The sequence below is a fragment of the Aotus nancymaae genome, unplaced genomic scaffold, assembly GCF_030222135.1.
Source record: "Aotus nancymaae isolate 86718 unplaced genomic scaffold, 86718_ANA_hifiasm-v0.15.2.pri h1tg000062l, whole genome shotgun sequence".
Taxonomy (NCBI): Eukaryota; Metazoa; Chordata; class Mammalia; order Primates; family Aotidae; genus Aotus; species Aotus nancymaae.
This window is the reverse complement of record NW_026988476.1, coordinates 34,757,206-34,779,300: the sequence shown is the minus strand read 5'-3', so window position 1 is coordinate 34,779,300 and position 22,095 is coordinate 34,757,206. Positions and strand designations below refer to the sequence as shown.

General features: G+C 40.5%; 1 protein-coding gene across 5 annotated transcripts; it reads right to left on the bottom strand.

Moving 5' to 3' along the window:
• Positions 1 to 439: 439 nt before the first annotated feature.
• On the bottom strand, positions 440 to 22,087 carry AFG2B (AFG2 AAA ATPase homolog B). 5 transcript variants are annotated; one of them, XR_001105684.3, is made up of 8 exons: positions 20,910 to 22,087; positions 18,594 to 18,779; positions 13,265 to 13,423; positions 9,587 to 9,796; positions 8,547 to 8,769; positions 7,003 to 7,133; positions 5,735 to 5,860; positions 440 to 3,573 (listed from the first exon to the last, which is right to left on the bottom strand). XR_001105684.3 is itself a non-coding variant. In XM_012442393.3 (8 exons), the coding sequence occupies exons 1-8, from the start codon at positions 21,996 to 21,998 to the stop codon at positions 3,406 to 3,408; spliced, it is 2,262 nt and encodes a 753-aa protein (XP_012297816.2). In that variant the 5' UTR covers positions 21,999 to 22,087; the 3' UTR covers positions 440 to 3,405. The 5 variants fall into 5 exon arrangements, 4 of the variants coding, with proteins under 4 accessions (XP_012297816.2, XP_012297818.2, XP_012297819.2 ...); XM_012442393.3 differs by having other exon boundaries at positions 8,577 to 8,769; XM_012442395.2 differs by having other exon boundaries at positions 7,003 to 7,091; positions 8,577 to 8,769; positions 20,910 to 22,040.
• Between the last annotated feature and the right edge of the window lie 8 nt (positions 22,088 to 22,095).

The window sequence follows — 22,095 nt, the reverse complement described above, 5'->3', positions numbered from 1 at the left end:
CTTGGTTCCTACCCCCAGAATTTAGATTTTCTTTTCTTTTTTTTGTTTGTTTAAAGACAAAGTCTTGTTCTGTTGCCCAGACCAGAGTGCAGTGGTGCGATCTCAGCTTACTACATTCTTGCCGCTCGGGTTCAAGCAATCTTCTTGCCTCAGTCTCCTGAGTAGCTGAGATTACAGGTGTGAGCCATTACACCTGGCTAATTTTTGTATTTTTAGTAGAGACAAGGTTTCACCATGTTAGCCAGGCTGGTCTCAAACTCCTGACCTCTGGTGACCCACCCACCTTGGCCTCCCAAAGTGCTGGGATGACAGGTGTGTCACCGTGCCTGGCCAGGAATTTACATTTTAATCAGCCCAGTTCAGGCTTTTATGAGAAAGATAAAATATTATTAAATATTTTTTGTTGAAATTTTCTCCATTTGACAGTGGATGTGTTAATTCTGACACCTCATCCTTCAGTGGCTGCCTTGTAACCAGGCTTGTAACACTGGACTTGGCGAATTTTGCGGGTTTCAGGGATGTTCTGTACTGTTTAGCATTAGTCAACCTTGAGCAATAATGTGGCCCAGAAAACAATTTGAGTTCAGTTTATAGGGAAAACTGTTTATACTTCCCGGCATACCAGAAGAAAGGTGTTCAGAAGCTGGTGTTTTAATTTTCTCGTATATCAAGAATACAGCTTTTGGAAGTTGCCCAGAGCCATTCTGAAATCAGATTCAAACAGGATTAAAGAAATTCTTGACCTCATTTTGTCATTTATTGAGCATTTCAGTGAGAAGAGACAGATAGTCTTTGTGCTCAGGAAGCTTCCAGTGTTCTGTTGAGAAGTTACAGTTATCCCTCTCTATCTTCAGGGAATTGGTTCCAAGACACCTCTCAAGACACCCAAATCCACAAATACTCAACACCCTGATATAAAATGGTGTAGTATATGCAGGTTGCTTACACGTCCTCCTGGTTATACTTAAAATCATCTCTAAATTACTTATATCTAATATAAATGTTATGCAAATAGTTGTTACGCTATTGTTTTTTATTTGGGCTATTTGTATTTATTTTTTTGAGACAGTCTTGATCTAGTCGCCCAGGCTAGGGTACAGTGGCATGATTTTGACTCACTGCAACCTCCACCTCCTGGGTTCAAGCAATTCGCCCACCTCTGGCTCCCAAGTAGCTGGGATTACAGGTGCACACCACCATGCCCCAGCTAGTATTTTGTATTTTTAGTAGAAATGGGGTTTCACTATGGTGACCAGGTTGGTCTTGAACCCCTGACCTCAGGTGATCTGCCCGCTTCAGCCTCCCAAAGTGCTGTGATTATAGGCATGAGCCACTGCACCTGCCCTATTTTTTTTTATTATTATTATTGCTGTATTGCTTTTGTTTTTTCAAGTGTTTTCAACCCACACAGTTGGTTCAATCTGCCCATGTGGAGCCCACAGATGTGGAGGACTGACTTTAATTGCAATTTAAAAAGACATCTTCAAATCAGCTCAGCCTTGAACAAACAGTGGTTGCTAAATTACTAGCCTACTAGAACCTTTCTGGAAAAGAACAGGGGCCCACAGCTAGATGTCTCAGTTAAGGGGTTCAGGCCAGGGTTTGTCAGGTGCAGGATAGTTGCCTTGTTCAGTAAGATCAATAAATAAAGAAAATGAATAGTAAGAATTCTAGTAACTTTTCTAGGTATTTCCCCATTACTCAAAAGCAAAGGTCAGTTTGTTAGAATAATTTTTTTGTTGTTTTTGACACGGGGTCTTGCTCTGCAGCCAAGCTGGAGTGCAGTGGCACAATCTCAGCTTACTGCAACCTCTGCCTCCCAGCTTTAAGCGATTCTCCTGCCTCAGCCTCCCGAGTAGTTGAGATTACTTAGAATAATTTTAATTGAATGTCTTATACCTATGAATCAGGGTTTTTCCTTAATTATTCCCAATAGTCCTGGCTGCATTCAGTTACAGGGAACTTTCCAATAACTGCTTAACATTTTATGACTTCATACATTTCATGCAGTAGTCTCTCATCATAGCCTCTACTTCTTTTGAAGCACTTCTTACCATTGTAATTAATTCACTGACAATGTCTGATGCCTGCCTTGTTCACTGGACGTTCCAGCACCCAGCTTAGCACCTTGTGAGTGAAGAATGGCCCAGGAAGATGTTTACCAGATACTGTTAGGTGAGAAGAACAAGTTATGCAGTATCACTCTTTTCTGGTTTTAAAAATCATCTATACATGTATGAAGAACTAGAAGGTTAAACACTAAAGGATTTTTTCTTTAGTTTCTGTATTTTCTAGTACTCTAAATTATTTTGTAATAAATGAAAATAAAAATGTACATGTAACCAACCTGTTAAAAAACTTAACTACTTACATCTACAAAAGGAAAAATAGCAATATATTGGAGAAACCAGACACTACTGCAAACAAATCATCAAAATTAACACCATCAATAACGTACAGATGTCATGTGCCTTCAGCTGTGATCCTCCGAGGACAAAGTGCCCCTATGTAGTGCTCCACTGGTGATACATAACCTGAATCTATCATGACAAAACATCAAATATAAGTCCAGGAACGAACTGTTCAATAAAATAATTGGTCTCTACTCTTCAAAAATGTCAGGGTCAAGAAAGATTGAGAAACTTTCAAGAGGCTAAAAAGACATGGCAACTAAATGAAATGTGTGACCCTATAGGGGCCTGTAATGGGGGAAATTACCATATAGGACATTACTGGGACAGTGCACGAAATTCACTGGATGACAGATTGGAATACTGTATCAGTATTAAATTTCCTGAATTTGGTCATATAATAATCTTATTTGTAATAAATACACACTAAAGTATTAAGGGGTGAAAGGGACATTATGTATATAACCTATTCTCAAACCACTCAAAAAAAAAAACTGTGTGTATATATGTACAAGGGGCAAAGGAAGACAGAAAGCGAATGTGGCAAAATGTTAAAAATTAGTGAATCTGGGTTTGAGCACATAAAAGTTCTTGGTACTATTTCTGTAACTTTTCTGTAAGTATGAAATTATTTCAGAGTTTAATTAAAAAAGCAATCACCCAAAACCAACTACCCTTACAACAAAATCAACACACATACACTTTCTTCCTAAAGTACAGTATTTTTTTTAAATATGCCTTTTGAAAAAAAAAATGAGCCTTACCTTATCAGGCATAAGTTTTTGTTTTTTTTTTTAATTAACATGAAATACACAAATTTTAAAAGTGTGAAGCTGCAAACAACAGGCAAGTTCACATTTCAATTAATGTGAACAACTGAAAAAGTGTGTAGGGCAACTGTTAATCTCTTACAAGTTAGAAAATCCTTTTCTTAAATAAGTTTACATATAAAGTCAGGTCCTTCCGACTTAACGACAATGGTGTAAGGTAATTTTTAAATATCTTCCAAGTTAGAAAATCTTTCTTTCTTAAATAAGTTTTCATATAAAGCCAAGTCCTTGTGACTTAATGACGGTTTTACAGTCTTAAGTGATTTTAGAAAGTGCTCTTGTTTCACTGTGGTTGCATCTAGTCCATTTTCTTGCAGAGCCAGCAAAGCAGCCTATTAAGAGACAAGGAATAGAAAACAATTTTTTTTTTCACAATACTTTAAACTCTGAATGCAAAATCTCAGCATCACTCATTGGATTCTAATATTTATGCTGCTAAAAGGTTAAATAAGGTGATTAAAAATATACTTTGTAGATCATAACCTCTTTTACATTAATGGGAAAAAAGCCTTAAACAGGAAGAACAACTTGCTTTTTGTAGATTAATATATATGTTATGAACCCATATGTATTTTTAAAGATGAGAGAATATCTTCTTGATCCTGAAGTAGGAAAGAGTCTTCAGCCAGCACTGATTATAAAGGAACAGATCAAACACATACCCTATGACCCAGCAATTCTGCTTGTAGCTGAGTATGTTTACAAATAGACCTATGTAGACATGTGAACTAAGAGACATGTACAAGACTGTTCACAGCAGCATAACTCATAACAGTAAAAAAGTAGAAACCTAGATACTCCAAAATAAAATAATGGATAAACAAATGTAGAATATTAGCAGAATATTATAAACTATGCTACACAAAACTATGGATAAATTTCTTTATGGGTTAAAGAACAAGACAGAAAATAACGTATGCCACATGCTTCCATTCATATAAAGTTCAAAAGCAGACGAAACTAATCCCCACTGTTGGAAGTCAGGAGTGAGGTTCCCTTTTGTGGTTTTTTTTTTTCCTTGACAGTTGCTCTGCCACCCAGGCAGAAAGTACAGTAACACAATCTTGGCTCACTGTAGCCTTGACCTCCAGGCTCAAGTGATCCTCCCACCTCAGCCTCCTGAGTACAATTTAAAAAAAAAAAAATTTTCTGTGGCTCACGCCTGTAATCCCAGCACTTTGGGAGGCTGAGGTGGGCGGGTCACGATCTCTTGACCTCGTGACCATCCTGGCCAACATGGTGAAACCCTGTCTCTACTAAAATTACAAAGAACTTTGTAATTTTTTGGGAGGCCGCCTGCCTCGGCCTCCCAAAGTGCTGGGATTACAGGCGTGAGTCACCGCACCCAGCTTAAAAAATTTTTGTAGAGACAGGGTCTCCCCATGTTGCCCAGGCTGGTCTCAACTCCTGGGTTCAGGCAATCCTCTGGCCTTGGCCCCAGCAAAGTGCTGGGATTACAGGCATGAGTCACTAAGCCCAGTCAATAGTTCCCTTTTGGAAGAAGGTAGGTGACAGAGGTTGGGAAAGGGCCCAAAGGAAGATTCTGGGGTGTTAATAATGTTCTATTTCTTGATATAAGTAGTAATTATAAAAATGTGATCACTTTATGTTAATTCAATGAACTATAACCTTATGATCTGTCATTTTTCTGAAAGTAACATTTAGTAAAAGTTTATGAAAAAAGATAAAGTGGCTTACAGTGTGTCCTGGCCATTGTCTACTCCTTCAGCTTTTTTTAAGAGACACGGTCTTATTCTGACACCCAGGCTGGAGTGCAGTGGCAGGATCTCAGCTTACTGCAACCTCTGCTTCCCAGGTTCAAGTGATCCTCCCATCTCTACCTCCCAAGTAGCTGGGACTACAGGTGTGTACCACCACACTCAACTAATTTTTTAATTTTTTAATTTTCTAGAGATGGAGTCTTACTGTATTGCCCAGGCTGATCTTGAACTCCTGGGCTCAAGCAATCCTCTCGTCTCGACCTCCCAAAGTGCTGGGATTATAGACTCTAGCCACCATGTCTAGCCCACTTCTTCAGCTTTATTTCTTGTGATTCTCCACTCTAAGATTGAGTAATGTCACACCATCTCTTACCTTCAATCCTTTGCACATTTTATTCTCTCCACCTCAGTCATTCCCCCTTCCCTACTTGGCTGGCTAACTCCTGATTCATCCTTCTAATTTCAGTTTATATATCTCCTTTCTCAGAAAGTCTTCTCTGATGTGCCAAATCACTGGGCTGGTGTCTTTCCTAGGTGCTCCCACAGTACCCTAAACTTCCCCAACTCACTACATATTTTCAATTGCCAATTCAGTATTATGATTTGCCTATCTACACCACTTACAATAAGCCGTGTGAGGGATGGGGCCACATCTGTCTGTTTCATATCACATGGTATCACACAGGCTTTTAGTAAATACTGCTGAGTGAATGAAGATTTGAAAAGATAAATAAATGTTTTGAACCACAAATTTCTTCACTAATTAACTTACTTCTGTGCAGAGGTTTCTAAGATCAGCTCCAGAAAATAAACAGGTTTCTGCTGCTAGGTTTTCTAAGGAGACATCAGGCCCTATTGGCATGGTTTTTGTACAAAGTTTTAAAATAGAAAGCCTTCCCTGGAACAAAATAAAAAAAATATATTTTAAATTTTATAACACTTATGCTTGACACAATGATTTATTAATGTTTCTCTTTTTTTTTTTTTGACTGTCACTCAGGTTATGCTTAAGTTACTCACAATGATTTATTAAAACATTTTTACTTTGAGTTTTCTTTCACATAACAGACAAAGTATATACAGGGGTTAGAAAGACTAACTTATCAATGGCCCATATGACAGTAGTAAAAATAATGACATCATGAAAAGCTTATGACTCTCTTTTTTTTTTTTTTTGAGATGGAGTCTCGCTCTGTCACCCAGGCTGGGGTACAGTGGCATGACCTTGGCTCACTGCAACCTTCACCTCCCAGGTTTAAGCGATTCTCCTGCCTCAGCCTCCCGAGTAGCTGGGATTACAGGTGCCTGCCACCATGCCCAGCTAATTTTTGTATTTTTAGTAGAGACAGGGTTTCACCATGTTAGCCAGGCTATCTCGAACTCCTGACCTCAGGTGATCTGCCCACCTTGGCCTCCCAAAGTGCTAGGCGTACAGATGTGAGCCACCATGCCTGGCTGAATCTCTCTTTTGGGTACAAATAATATTATTAGACATGGCTTAAGAAGCAAATACATGAATTAACAGATATAACTTAAAGGTATAATAGACATTAAATTTTATTTTTCTATTCCTTCAAGACTTAATAAAAGCTCAAAGAACAAAAAATTTCACTCTGTCTTTACCCTCCCTGTCAGTGGCTCTGGATATTAAGGAAAACAATTTACTGGTTGACCATGATACATTACATAATCTCTGTAATCTCAGATTTCTGCACTGTACTGTTAAGAATGCTGACTCAGATAATCTTCAAAGCCCTTTTAACATTTTAGGATTCTTCCACTCTAGTTGCAAAATAATGCTGAGTAGACTCAGTATTTACAGTCTGCCACAACAAAATAACTATCTTAGATTTAGGCTTCTGTTTCTCTGTGAACAGGACCAGAATATCCAGCAAAGGCAGATCAAAATTATGATGTTATGAAAGGTCCCCAGGCAAGGAAGAAGGTAGAACTCAGTGTGAGTGGAACACCATGGACAGCTATATCCAGGTTGGAATTCGATTCTCCTAAGCACACAAAGTAAATGTGTACAATGATTACCTTGTGATCTGGAGGAGGGATATAGATGATCTTATCTAATCTTCCAGGTCGTAACAAAGCAGCATCTAACACATCAGGTCTATTTGTTGCTGCAACAATCATGATACTTTGGTTAAAAACTTCTTGAAACTCTGAGGGCAAACACACAACACAAAAGTAATGTCAATCAGTTGTTAAGTTTTTTTAAATTATAAATCAGAAGATCTATTTGAATTCAAATTGGGATATGCTTTTCTTGGGACCAGAATGCTTACATCCCCTTTCCAGGGGATTTCCCTTTCCAGCATTCAAGATATCCCAGAAAGAAATCCAAAGAGCTACTTTGTGTGCATGGCTAAGGAAGTAGCTAAGAGACATTTCTCCATATGAGAACCTATAAGAAACCTTATCCCAAAGGAGAGAACACCCATCTAGTGACCTGAGGGCACCTGAGCCTCCAATGAATGATTACAACTTAAACGGACTACTCGAAAAGACAGACACATATAACCAACAGGTGGAGATGTATGGCTATAGAAAGTCTTGACTCTCATATCTCAAAAGAGGGAGATTTACTCTACTTTTTATTTTTCTTTGAAATAATGACAAATCCTGGATAAAGAAATATCTAAACAGAGAAAGGCTACCATATACTAAGCATTCAAAATCATTTGTTGAATAACCAGGCAGCTATCTAGTGACATAATCCCTCAAAGTACAAAGTTCCCTATATTTACAAGTATTTTAGCAGATGCTATAGATGCTAAAGATGCTATAGATGCTAACACCTGTCAGATGTTATAGAAGGAATTCCTGCATTATGAAATGATTTGATTAGATAACCTTGTGGGTACCTTTTAATTCTAGTATGACATGTTCCTAAGGAGTGTATACAACAATTCCATGCAACGATTTTTTAAATAGGAAATGAATGAGAACAAGAGAGAAATAAAAGGTATCAGGGATAATTTAAAGCTACCAAGCTCTATCTGGAGAAGAGACTCAGAAAGAGAGGGAGGGAACTTTCCAAAGGCCATTTTAATTCATGGAAACCTATTCCTCAAGAAAAAGTGGAAATTTTCCATTACTAAGATTATTGGAAATAATAATCTTTGTTTCTCATTCATTCATTCACTCATTCAGAGATGGGGCCTTGCTATGTTGGCCAGGCTAGCCTCAAACTCCTGGCCTCAAGCAATCCTCCTACCTCGGCCTCCCAAAGTGCTGGGATTACAGGCATGTGCACTGTGCACAGCCTACATAAAAATTTTTAGAAAGAAATGAATACCGGTTTCTTAGAACATGGAAACAAGAATAAACTCCCTTCTCTATTAGCAGTAAGTAAAATTATATTTCTCATTCTGTTTAAGATAATTTATTATAAAATGTACCTCACCTTTCCTAGCCAAATCACAATTTTTATTACTTCTAAAAGTCCAAACAAAGTCGAAATGAAATTATATAAATCCTTCTATGAGATGAATTCAGCATAGGAAAAGCTATAGCACATATGCATTCTATTTAACATTGGCCTGGATTTTAGGTGCATTCTGGCTAATAAATACCTCTTCATTTTTTCAGCTCCTTGTATTTACCCTGTTGACTTGATTTATTTCCTCTTCTCTCTATTGTCTTAAGTCCAACACCATCTAATTCATTCAGGAGAACAGAAAGAACTCGTTCTTGAACATCATATCCTGTCTTGCTGGTTGAGCGAGCTCCCAAAATTGAATCAATTTCATCCAAAAACACAATTGCTGGAGTGCTTGCTCTTGCTTGTCGAAATATCTTTTGTTAGGAAAAAATATTAAAAAGCATTATGTTATACATTAGTCATATGAATGTATGCTCTCTACATTGCTATTCATAATATATATTTTTAAGACAAGAGTCTAGCTCTGACACTCAGTTTGGAGTGCAGTGGTGCAATCTCAGCTTACTGCAACCTCTGTCTCCCAGGCTCAAGCAATTCCTGTGCCTCAGCCTTCCGAGTAGCTGAGATTACAGGTGTACACCACCATGCACACCTAATTTTTTTGTATTTTTAGTAGATATGGGGTTTCGCCATGTTGGCCAGGCTGGTCTTGAACTCCTGGCCTAAAGTGATTCACCCGCCTTGGCCTCCCAAGTGCTGAGATTACAGCTGGGAGCCACCACACCTGCCCACTATTTATACTTTTTAAAATATATAAAAAAAGATTCTAAATGTCTAGGAATTGGGAAATGAGTAAACAGAACAAGAAACAATGGAGTATTATATGAGTTAAAAATCATATTTTCAAAGAATAATTAATACTATGTAATTTCAAAAGTGGTAATATTAAGTTTAAAAGGCAGGATAAAGCTATAGATACATAAAACCTACCCTTGATTTAAAACAGAAAAAAAAAAAAAAGGAAATTCACCAAAATGTTAACAGTAGGTAGAAGCATTATAAAGGACTTCATATTTACACTTTCCTATATTTTCTAAATTTTCAATAAACATGTATAACATTTTTTAACTGGAAAAAACCCTAGTAATATTTTTTAAAGGTAAAGTTTGTCCACAAGACATGAAATAAAAATTCAATAGTAAATTTAAACATATGGGGAAATAAACAAACCTGAGACAAGACTTTTTCTGAATCTCCAACAAATGGTGAAAAGAGATCAGCTCCACTCACTGAAACAAAAGAGCAGTGACAGCTTGTGGCCAGGGCCCTCACCAGAGTGGTTTTAGCACATCCAGGGGGCCCATAGAGAAGAACTCCCTTTGGTTGTGTCAGGCCCATCCTAACAAATTCCTTAGGGAATTTCAGAGGCCACTCAATGCTCTGAAAGTACACAAAAAGAGTTGTTTTAGTATAATAATAAAATTGCAAATCATCTAGTAGATTCATTTGTTCATTCAACAATTCTCAGGCTCCTATTATGAGCTGGAAACGGTCCATACTCCACACTGCAGAGAGCTTATAACTGAGTCAGGTGACATTACTTCCTGCTTAAAATCCTTCGATGATTTACCATTAGAACTAGAATAAAATCCAAATCTAAACTCCTTACCCACCACAGCTGACAAGGCCTTTTATAATCTATCTATCAAATACCTGGTTTGTTCCCATCTCAGGTCCTTTCCTTGCTTTTCTCTCTGCCCCAATGTTCCCCTGAGATCTTCGTGTGGCTACTCCTCATCACTCAGGTCTCAGTGCAGGTGTCAAGTCCTTGGAGAGGTCTTTCCTAACCACCTGGTTAAAGCAGAACCCCCTCCTCCTACTCACTCTCTATGTTACTGCCCAGCCTTTACTTTTAAAACACTTAGTCACTATTATTATTTTTCCATGTTGAAAGGTTTGTCATTCTGCTCTGCTAGAATGTAAGCAAAGCTCACCTGAAAATCCCCAGCACCTAGAATGCCACCTACCCAAAGGAGGCACTCAATAACTGTAAACTGAATAATGAATGAGTCCTCATTGCCTTTAAGGTAAATGGTTTTTAGTAACTATTTTAATCATCATTTTACAGATGAAAAACCTAAGGCTTTAAAAAAGTTAAGTAATTTGCCCAGGTCTTACTGCTAATGAGGTGGCAGAACCAATTCTGACACCAGGCACTGTAATTCAAGAGCACCAGCAAGAATCAACAGCCTTCAAGTGCAGGTAGCAATCAGATCACAACAGACCTTGAAAGCTTTAGTCTACACTGAGAAAGCAGTATGGAGAACGGACTGGAAGGAAATGAAACTAGAGGCAGGGAGACCAGTTAGAAGCTTCTTGCAATGATTCAACCTACAAAAACAGTAAGGCTGGAGTGTCACAAGCAGTGAAGATGATGTGGAAGGGATAGATATTTGAAACCTAAAACAGAATTGTACTTTACATAGGGACAAAGTTCTAATGCTATGCCTTTAGGAGACAGATTTCTGATTTAGGGGATGGGGTTATAAATTCTGGCTGTATTCATTGAGGTAGGGAATCTAGGTGTGAGGGCAGAGCTGACTAGCTGAACTTTGGACATGCTTAGTTTGGCATCCCCGGGGTTATCCAGTAGACAGGCAGTGAAGTAGTTCTGATGATCAGAAGAAATATCTACTCTAGATAATACAGATTTCTGAGTCAACAGTTTTCAGGGGTCAGTTGATGCTGTGGACATCAAGATCAATACAAAATCACCCACAGCTCCAACACTCCGGGACCCTCTTGAAGCACTAACATTTAAGGGAGGGGAGAGGGAGGAAAAAGAAAGGGAGGAAAGCTCAATGTTTCAAAGCTAAGGAAACAGAGTGCTTCCACAGGAAGGTGTGGCTAATTTCTCTCATGCATCTTGTGAAGATTAAATGAGACAATGCATAAAAAATATTAGCGCATATTATACATGCTCTTATCCATGGACTCAAATATTCTAGGGTTCATTGGAGACAGAGCTCCTGGCTAAGATGAATAAATCATAATTATTACTTATGTATCAGTCTGTTATATGTGTGGTTACAGAAACCTAGTTCATTAAGGCAGGATCACATGTAGGTGAACTGGCGAAATCAATTTCAGAAACGAATGCAGGTAAGAAGATCTGAAGAGTTGCGTCCCACAGCTTCCACTGTAAAATCCACTATCAGGTAGCCATGTTGTTCATTTCAATCTTGTGCTTTTACCACTCCCTGTACTGCATCCATTTAATGTCTTTTAGATCAGAGATCTAGGCAAATTAAGGCCTTCCACCTCTATTTGGTACAGTCCAAACTAAGAATAGTTTCTACATTTTTAAATGGTTGAAAAAAAAATCAAAAGAATATTTTCTGACATGTGAAAATTGTGTAATTTCAGTATCCATAAATTTTATCAGAATACAATTACTCATATACATATGGTCTACAGCTGCTCCTGTGCTACAATGGCAGAGCTGAGTGGTTGTGACAGAGACTATGGATCATAAAGTTTAAAACATTTACTATGTGGCTTACTCTACAGAAAATCTGTTGACCCTTGACCCCTGTGTTTTAGATTATAAATTGTGGTTTTTTTTTTTGAGACAGAGTCACGCTCTGTCCCAGGCTAGAGTGCAGTGGCGTGCAACTTCCGCCTCCTGGGTTTAAGTGATTCTTCTGCCTCAGTCTTCCAAGCAGCTGGGATTACAAGCTTGTGCCACCACACCCAGCTAATTTTTGTATTTTAGTAGAGATGCGGTTTCACCACGGTGGCCAGTCTGGTCTTGAACTCCTGACCTTGTGATCAGTCTGCCTCGGCCTCCCAAAGTGCTGGGATTATAGGCATGAGCCACTCTGTCTAGCCTATAAATTGGTTTTTTGTTGTTTTTTTAAAGACACATGATCTTGCTCTGTTGCAAGGCTGCAGTACAGTGGTGCAATCATGGCTCACTGTAGCCTTGATCTCCTGGGGTCAAGGCTCAAGTGATCCTCTGAGTAGATAGGACCACAAGCACATGCCACCACACCTGGCTAATTTAAAAAAATTTTTTGTAGGCCAAGCACTGTGGCTCATGACTGTAATCCTAGCACTCCCTGGGGAGTCTTACTATGTTGCCCAGTCTGGTCTTGAACTCTTGACCTCAAGAGAGTCTCCTACCTCAGCCTTCTGAAGTGCTAAGGCTACAGGTTATAAACCATTTTTTTTTTTCAGGCAGGGTCTTGCTCTGTTACTCAGGCTGGAGTGCAGTGGTGGGATCTTGACTCACTGCAACCTCCACCTCCCAGGTTCAAGTGATTCTCCTGCCTCAGTCTCCTGAGTAGCTAAGATTACAGGAACCTGCCAGCATGTCCAGCTACTTTTTGTATTTTTAGTAGAGACAGAGTTTCACCATGTTGGCCAGGCTGGTCTTGAACTCCCAACCTCAGGTGATCCACCCACCTCGGCCTCCCAAAATGCTGGGATTACAGGTATAAGCCACTGAACCTAGCCTTAGGTTATAAATTCTTTTTTTTCTTTTAAATAGAGACAAGGGCTTGTTATGCTGCCCAGGTTGGTTTTGAACTCCTGAACTCAAGCAATCCTCCTCCCTTGGCCTCCCAAAGTGCTGAGACTAGAGGCATGAGCCACCACACCCAGCCTTACGTTATGCTCTTTAAAGCAAAAACAAAAAGAGGATTGAGATGGGAAATTATGAAAAACAGTTCAGACATCCATAGAAGTCGAATTAAATAAGGACTGAAAAGCAATCATTGGATTTAGATGTTAAGATCACATTAGTGACAGGAGCAAGAGCAGTTTCAGTGCAGTATGTTGTTATCATAAATGCACAGAATATTAATCTGTAATATCCTACTGGCTTAAGCAGATTATCTGTCTTACCTGCTGTAACTTCAGTTTTACATCTTCAAGGCCACCAATCTGCTCCCAGTCAACAGGCTTGATATCCATCAATCCAATGACACTTCGAAATGATGAGGGTTGAGTATTTTTAAAAGCTTCAAGGAAGTCTGTTTCATCAATCACAGGATTGTCCTGGTTCTGAAGAAATACACCCAAAAAAGCAAAATTAAACCAAAAATTGGGTTGGTCTTTTTTATAGCACAATTCATTTTTTTCATTTTTTGGATTTATAAAGTTATTTTGCTATTATTATAAAAACAATTTATATACATAGTACAAAGAATTAAACGTCTCCTTACCAATTCCTGTCAGAATTCATCCCCCAAAGATGTCAATGGTTTCTTGTGTATTCTTCCAGTATGTTATGATAAAAAGCATACATATATCCTTTTAAACAGACACACAAATGGGACCAAACTATACATATCTATCTGTACTTTTCTTCTTTCACCTATCTTAGAGATCTTTTCCTGTCAACTAATATAGTTCTACGTCACTCTTTTTGACAATTCCATAATACACCATCAAATTTACCCCAACTACACCTTTCTGACAAACGTTAGGTCATCTCCTGTCTTTTGATATTAACAACAAAGCTGCAACTGAAAAAGTATTTGTGCTTATGTTCAAGTATTTATTTATTTGTTTATTTTAAGACAGGTCTCACTCTGTTGCCCAGGCTAGAATGCAGTGAGCTCACTGTAGTCTCCCAGGCTCAAGTAATCTTTGCACATCACCCTCCAGAGTAGCTGAAACTACAGTGTGTGCCACCATACCTGGCTAATTAAAAAAAATTTTTTTTTGTAGAGACAGGGTCTCCCTATGTTGCCCAGGTTGGTCTGGAACTCCTGGGCTTGAGCAATCCTCCCATCTCAGTCTCCCAAAGTGCTGGGATTACAGGCATGAGCCACCATGCTCAAATTCATGTTCAAGTATTTTATGTAATAATTTCCTCAAAGTAGAATTACTGGGTTTACAAATGCACACATATACAATTTTGACAGCTATTACCAAATTGTCCTCAAAGGAAGCTGCATCAGTTTATTCTCCTTCAATAACATGAGGCTGTGTTCTCTCCACACCTCTCCAATACTGGACATTACCAAACTTTTTTTTTTCTTGGCAGAGTCTTGCTCTGTACCGAGACTGGAGTGCAGTGCAGTAATTTTGACTCCCGGCAGCCTCCACCTCCTGGGTTCAAGTGATTCTTGTGCCTCAGCCTCCCAAATAGCTGGGATTTACAGGCATGCAAAACCACACCCAGCTAATTTTTGTCTTTTTAGTAAAGACGGGGTTTCCCCATGTTGGTCAGGCTAGTCTCAAACTCCTGACCTCAAGTGACCCACCCATCTCGGTCTCTCAAAGTGCTGGGATTACAAGCAAAGTGCTGGGATTACAGGCGTGAGCCACCACGCCTGGCCCATTACCAAACTCTTAAAATGTCTGCTAATATGACAAGAATAACTGGTACTCATTCATTACTACGTTAACTAAATTTCTTCAATTCAGAATGAGGTAGAGGGAATACTGGAACTAGAAAAGTCACCTTTTTTGCAATCATGATAGTAAAGGCTGTTTTGAGCAAGAATTAGAGGCTACATTGCGAAGAGTAAAAATTTATTTATTTATGAGACAGGGTCTTGCTCTGCTGCCCAGGCTGGAGTGCAGTGGCATTGAGGCAACAGCTCCCAGAGCCTCAAATACCTGGGCTCAAGTGATCCTCCTGTCTCAGCCTCCTGAGCAGCTGGGACTACGGGTGTAAGCCACTGTGCCCAACCTGAAAGTCTGATGAGGAGCAGGATATCTCAAAGTGTCTCCCCACAGATTTCTTATTACTGGCAAAGGGAAAAATAGCAGTTACACAGTGGAGAAATTATGCACTGCCTGAACTAGTTGATAAAAATCAGCATCACCAGTGAGGAGCCAATGAACGCTCTGTACCTCTACATGTGAGGCTCTAAGGACACAACACTATACATGACCATAGTGTGGTTACATATGGCAACATTGCTGTTCTTAGGAAATAGACATTAAAATGTTAAGGGATAAAGTGTCATGATATATGCAACCCATTTTCTCAAATGGTCCAAAATAGATAAATACTATGTGCATATAAATACATACATACAGAGACGAGAGAGAGAAGAGAAGAAGAGGGGAGCAAGAAAGAGCAAAAGAGAATGATAAGGCTGTTTTGGCAAAATGTAAAAAATTGGTGAATTTGGATAAAGGGTTTAGTGGAAGTTCTTTGTAACTATCTTGCAACTATCCTATTAGTTTTAAATTATTTTAAAATAAAGACAATTTTAAATCGAGACTGGAGATTTTTCATGTTTATTGGCATTCCTTTTATTGTCAACTATCTGTTCATATCCTATTACCCATTTTCTCTTGGACTGTTGGTCTTTTCTTAATGATTTGTAGAAGTTCCTTCCATTATCAAAGAAATTGGACTAAAAGTATTTTTCCTAGTCTGACGACTTTACAGTATTGTTTTGCCATCCCCAAATGGTCGAATCAGCAAATAATTTACTTTTTGGCTATTAGGGTTTATATTATGCCTAGAAAAGTCATCTTCACTCTCAGGTTGTATTTTGGAAACTACACTCTCCTTGATCATTCTAGTGAAGCACATTTTTTCTGTTAAAAAGTCCTGACAGTTTTATTAAAAATATCTGTACTGTATTTATTAAAGTATTTGCCCTCTTATATCCAATTCTAAATATTTCAGTTGTCCACAAATTCCCATTTTCAAAAACAAACTATCTTCTCTTATTTTTGTAAATTGATGTAAGTGAATCTTATGTATAGAGCTATTCTGTATAGTATTCTCCCAGAAGTGTTAACAATTGTCATCTCTGGGAAGTGAGATTTCAGGCAGGCAGCTCTTTATAATTTCCTATCTTACTTTCTCATGAATAACACTATTACACAGTTTTAAAAAAACAGCCTTTTTAACTGGCTGACAGTATTAGATATTAGGTATCTGATGTCCAAATACAAACTAATTTTTAGGTAACACCAACTAATATTTGAAAATCTCATTTATAGTTCAAGATCATGTATGTGCAATTATTTTACTTGATTCTTTGGGCAAATACATTCTCTCCTCTCTGTGTATGTTTTAGTGTTTGAGAAACTACATTTTTTTTTTTTTTTGAGATGGAGTCTCACCGTGTCGCCCAAGCTAGAGTGCAATAGCACAATCTTGGCTTACTGCAATCTCTGCCTCCCGGGTTCAAGCGATTTTCCTGCCTCAGCCTCCTGAGTAGCTGGGATTACAGGCGTGCATCACCATGCCTGGCTAATTTTTGGATCTTTAGTAGAGATGGGATTTCACCATGTTGGCCAGGCTGGTCTTGAACTCCTAATCTCATGATTTACCCACCTCGGCCTCCCAAAGTGCTGGGATTACAGGCGTGAGCCACTGCACCCAGCCGAGAAAGTACATCTCTAATCCTTTAATAGGAATACTTCGCAAAAAGTTTAACAAACTGTAAGGTATCACTTATCTGCCCTGGCACAGATAGAGATAGCGGCAGCCCCTCAGCTGGTGGGGGAAAGGATAAAAAATGGAGCCGGTACCTTCCCAGATGTCTCTGTCCCTTCATCCTTTCTGCCTTTCTTTCTTCCACTTCCCCTGGGTTGTTTCTGAACTCAGCCATCACCTGTGGCAACTACACCTGAGCAGGCCCCTCCTGAAGTAGCAGTGGGCTCCACCCTGGGATGACAGCAGCTGACTGGTCCACCTAAGTCAGAGGTACTTATGATCAAACCTGGAACTTCAAAGCAGAGGAAATCCTAAATGTAAATCTCTCTTCCCATCTCCTGGTACTCTTATTGTCTCCCTCAAATGCCATGTATTCTCACACCTACACACAGAACTTTAAAACTTCAAGCAGTTTTGATCTAAACCTACAAGATGAAGACTTAAAAGATCACTAGAAGATCACATAACTCCTTCCCACCTTCGGTGTAATTGTAGAAATAAAGGAAGTAAGGCAAGGTATAAATTATTTAGGTAAAAAGGTTTTTCAAAATTTAGGATAAGAAATCATTCTTTTGCAGTTTAAGATGAAAAGACAATTTGGATGTTACAAATGAGATTGAAAATTCTGTTTCAGAATCCTCAGTCTGCTGAAATCAATTTTTTTTTTTTTCCCTGAAGGGGTTTAAGGATTCAGGACTATTTATTATATACAAATACTGGATTTTCCAGCCAACAGTGTTGAAAAATGTTATATTTAATCTAATATCTTAAATATTGTTAGGAAAGGTAGTCATGAATTACAGACATGCAGGTCAAGGACAAGTTTAAATACAATTCCAGGTGCCCAATATTCTCCTAGGTTAGAAAAGCTTATTTCTCCCGATACTTATTAATAACAAAGGGAAAAACTGTATCTTGACAATGGAGAAATCTCAGAGACACCAGCTTATCCAAGAAATAAAAGTTAACTTTGCCAGTGATAGAACAGAAACATATCATGTGCTTCCTAATAGATGTAATGAGAAAGACACAGGATCATTTCTATTATATTCCTACCCAAAATGCAAAACCGGAATTAAATCATAGAGAAACATTAGTCAAACCCAAACTGAGGAATATTCTACAGAACACGTGACTTAAAAAGTTAGGGTCATAGAAGAAAGACTGAATTGAACTATGATTCTAGATTAAGGCCTATTTAGGTTAAGTGCTGTGTCTGTGCTAATTTCCTTAGCTTGATCATTGTATTAAAGTCCTTGTTTTTCAGAAATATACACTTATGTTTTCGAGGGTAAAGGGGCATCATGGCTGCAGTATATTCTCAAAGATTTCATTATATATATGTAAATGTGTGTGTGTGTGTGTGTGTATATATATATATATATAAGTAAATTCACATGAAGAGAATGATAAAGCAAATGTGGCAAATGTTGCATTTGGAGAATCTGGAAGAAGGGATAGAGAAATTCTTTGCACTATTTTTGTAACTTCTAAGTCTGAAATTGCCTCAAAGTAAAAAAATTCTTTGATTCTTCTGGGGCCACACTATTTCTTGGCTGCTCTGGGCTTAAGCACTAGGAGTTACTGCAAGAGTGGGGAACAAATTTACTCAGCAGACCTAGAGGACTCAGCCCTTTATTCCCACCCTCAATCATATACTATTTATATAGGGTTGAGATGTAAAATATATAAGCAACAGCTGTGGAAGCTATCAAATATTCTAAGGAAATGTACTTACCACTTTTGTTTAACCCCCAAATTAATGTTACATTAATAGAAAGATTAACATCGATGTTCATACATTAAAATACTTCTTACCTTCTCACTATGAAGGAGGGCATGCATGGCAGCCTCCCTACAGAGTGCTGTCAGATCAGCGCCAACATAGCCAACCGTCATTTCTGCAAGAAGGCCCAAATCAACATGACCGGAAATGGGCATCCTTGAGGTAATCACTTGCAGAATTTCCTTTCTTTGTTTAAGTGTGGGAGTCCCAATGACCACCTATATGTAAAGCAAAAAAGAAGTTTATTGTTTAAAATATATTATTTTTAAAGCTGATCTCATGGTGGTAGAGAGCAGAATGACAGCCACCAGAGACTGGGAAGGGTTGGGGGTGACAGGATGAAAAGAGTACATGGGCTCATGGGTACAAACATACGGTTAGATAGAAGGAATAAGTGTAATGTTTGATGGCACAGTAGGGTGACTATAGATAACAATAATTTCTTATATATTTCAAAATAGGTACTAGAGAAAATCTGAAATATTCCCAACACTCAGATAAGAAATGGTAACTGATGTGGATATCCTAAACACCCCGATTCGATAAATACACATTGTATGCATGTACCAAAATATCACATGTACCCCAAAACATGCACAGTTATGTATCAATAAAAATAGATCAATTAAAAAAGAATCACTTCCAAAAAACTAATTACATATATATGTGTGTGTGTGTGTGTGTGTGTGTATATATTTTTTTTTTTTGGAGACAGTTTCACTCTGTTGCCCAGGCTGGAATGCAGCAGGCACCATCTCAGCTCACTGCAACCTCCACCTCTCTGGTTCAAGTGATTCTGGTCTGGTGCCTCAGCCTCCTGAGTAGCTGGAACTACAGGCGCACACCACCATGCCCAGCTTATTTTTGTATTTTTAGTAGAGACGGGTTTTCACCATCTTGGCTAGGCTGGTCTCAAACTCCTGACCTAAAGTGATCCACCCACCTCAGCCTCCCAAAGTGCTGGGATTACAGGCATGAGCTACCGCGTCCCACCAAAATAATACATATTTTTTATCCTGACAAACATGTATGTTAATTCAGTGAACCATTTTGGAACTAGTATTATGCACTTTCCGTATACCTTTGCTTCTGAATATATGAAAATCCTAATATTACAAAGGAGTAACACTGGCTAGAAAGTTGCACAATGAAAATTCTATCTATGTCATTTAACAAGTTTTTTGTTCTGTTTTGTTTTGTTTTTTAAGACAGAATCTTGCTCCGTCGCCAGGCGCCGGTGCCAGTGCAGGTGCAGTGGCCCGATCTCAGCTCACTGCAACCTCCGCCTCCAAGCTCAAGCAATTCTCCTGCCTCAGCTTCCCGAGTAGCTGGGACTACAGGCACGCACCACCACGCCCAGTTAATTTTTGTATTTTTTAGTAGAGACGGGGTTTCACCATGTCGGCCTGGACGATCTCAATCTCTTGACCCCGTGATCCGCCCGCCTCAGCCTCCCAAAGTGCTGGGATTACAGGCCTGAGCCACCGCGCCCGGCCTAGTTTTTGTTATTTTCAAGAACATACAAAGTTCTAGAAGCCAGGTTTAGACAGCTAGGTCCCTGCCCTTAAGGACACAGGTACTAGATAGCGCAAGGAAGAAATCCGCTCAAGTTCTGAACTGACTAAGCTAAAAGTGTGCAATTACCATTTCTCTTTAGAATCCTATCACAAAATAGAAATATCAGTCACTAAATTTCAAACTATTCTTTAGAATTCAAAAGTCAACTTAGAACCAAAACTTATAAAATAGGACAGTTCTGAATATTCAACTTCCCTGACAACTCAGGGAGCAGTTGTGGGTACTTTCTCAATTATGGGATAGGATGCTGGTGTTATGACAAGGAATGAATAAATCCAGAAGAGTTAATACCTGCTTCCATTTAGTTCTTCCCTGCCTTTGCCCTTTTAATGTCAACACACTTACTTTTTGAGGCTATTCTTCTACTTTAAATTCTCATTCCAAATCTATGATTTTAATATGCTTAGAGGTGACCAAAATTCTCTTAAGAATTAACATACTTCCATAGAGAACAAGTATCCCCCAGAATGAAAAAAAAAGAAAAGAAAAGAAAAGAAAGAAAACAAAGAATTAACATTACTGATTATAGGACTGGCACAACAAAATTAATCTGTAACGGCCTCCCCCCACCCCCGCCACTTCCCAGAACAATTTGACTCTGGGTAAATACAGGTCCTGACTCACAGAGAACGTGTTCTCTGCATTGCTAAGAGTCCCACTCCAACCTCACCGATGCCCAAACCTGAGGCAAACGCCTCAGGGGCAGCCAACTGGCGCCAGAAGAGGCCTAGGTCCCACGGACAGTGGGCCAACCAGCCAGGCCCATTTACCTCGCGGTCAAATCTCCCGGGTCTGCGCAGCGCTGGGTCTAGAGCGTCCGGCCGGTTGGTGGCTCCCACAACCAAGACCTCGCGGTCCCCACTGGCGCCGTCCAGCAGCGTCAACACCTGGGCCACTACGCGGCTCTCGGGTGCTTGACCGCCCCGCCGGGGACACAAGGCGTCCACCTCGTCCAGGAAGAGGAGGCTGGGCCCGCGGCTGGCCAGCTCCCGGGCGCGCTGGAAGACCCGCCGCACGTTCTCCTCGGTCTCCCCAGGCCGGGAGCCCTGAAGCGCGGGGGCGCTAACTGCCAGCAGCTCCGCGCCCGCCTCGTGTGCCACGGCCCGCACCAGCTGGGTCTTGCCCACTCCGGGGGGCCCCGCCAGGAGCACTCCGCGGGGCACTGCTAAGCCCAGCGCCGCCAGGGTGCGGGGGTAGCTGAGCGGCAGGCGGAGGAGCTCCCGCAGCGAGTTGGCAGCCTCCGAAAGACCCCCCAGGGGCACCTCGGACTGCGGCCGGGATTCAGATGGAGGCTCCCCGCTGAGGCCGACGCGTGTACGAGGCGTGACCAGCCCAGCGGGGTCGGGGCTGGGCGTCCCACCGACGATGTGCAAGGCAGCCACCGGGCCCGGAGCGCCCGGTGGAGCGACCACCACGTGGCCCAGGGAAATCGGTCGGTTTCTCAGCAGCTCCTGCGCCGCCTCCAGCACCGCAGCTGTACCCGGGGCACCAGGCGCGCCTGCCCGCTCTCGCAACACCGGCCACACCGCGACGCGACGCAGAGGCGGACAGGGCACTAAGAGAAAGTGGCTCAGGCTGAGACTCCTCCGCGATCTCGGCGCCCCGACCGCCACCCCGGGGCTTGCGCACAGGGGGTCCAGCTGCACAAAGCAGTCGGCTCCGTCCCGCCGAGGCCAGGCAGTGCAGAGGCAGGAGCCGCCGTCAGGCAGGGAGATTTTCACTGTTGAGCCCAAATGCGCGCCCAGGGCGTGGAAGGCGGCCGGGCCCAGGCGGCAGCGCTGGGTGCCCCGGTCTCTAACGTCTAAGGATAGCAGCTTTAAGAGCGGCCCTTCGCGGAAGGGATCAGAATCCCGAGCCATTGCACCACAGACGAGCCAGGGAGAGAAAAGCCGGATAAGAAAACCCAGCCGGCAAAGAGCGGAACACCGCGCTCGCAGGCCGGAAGTAGGTGGCGCG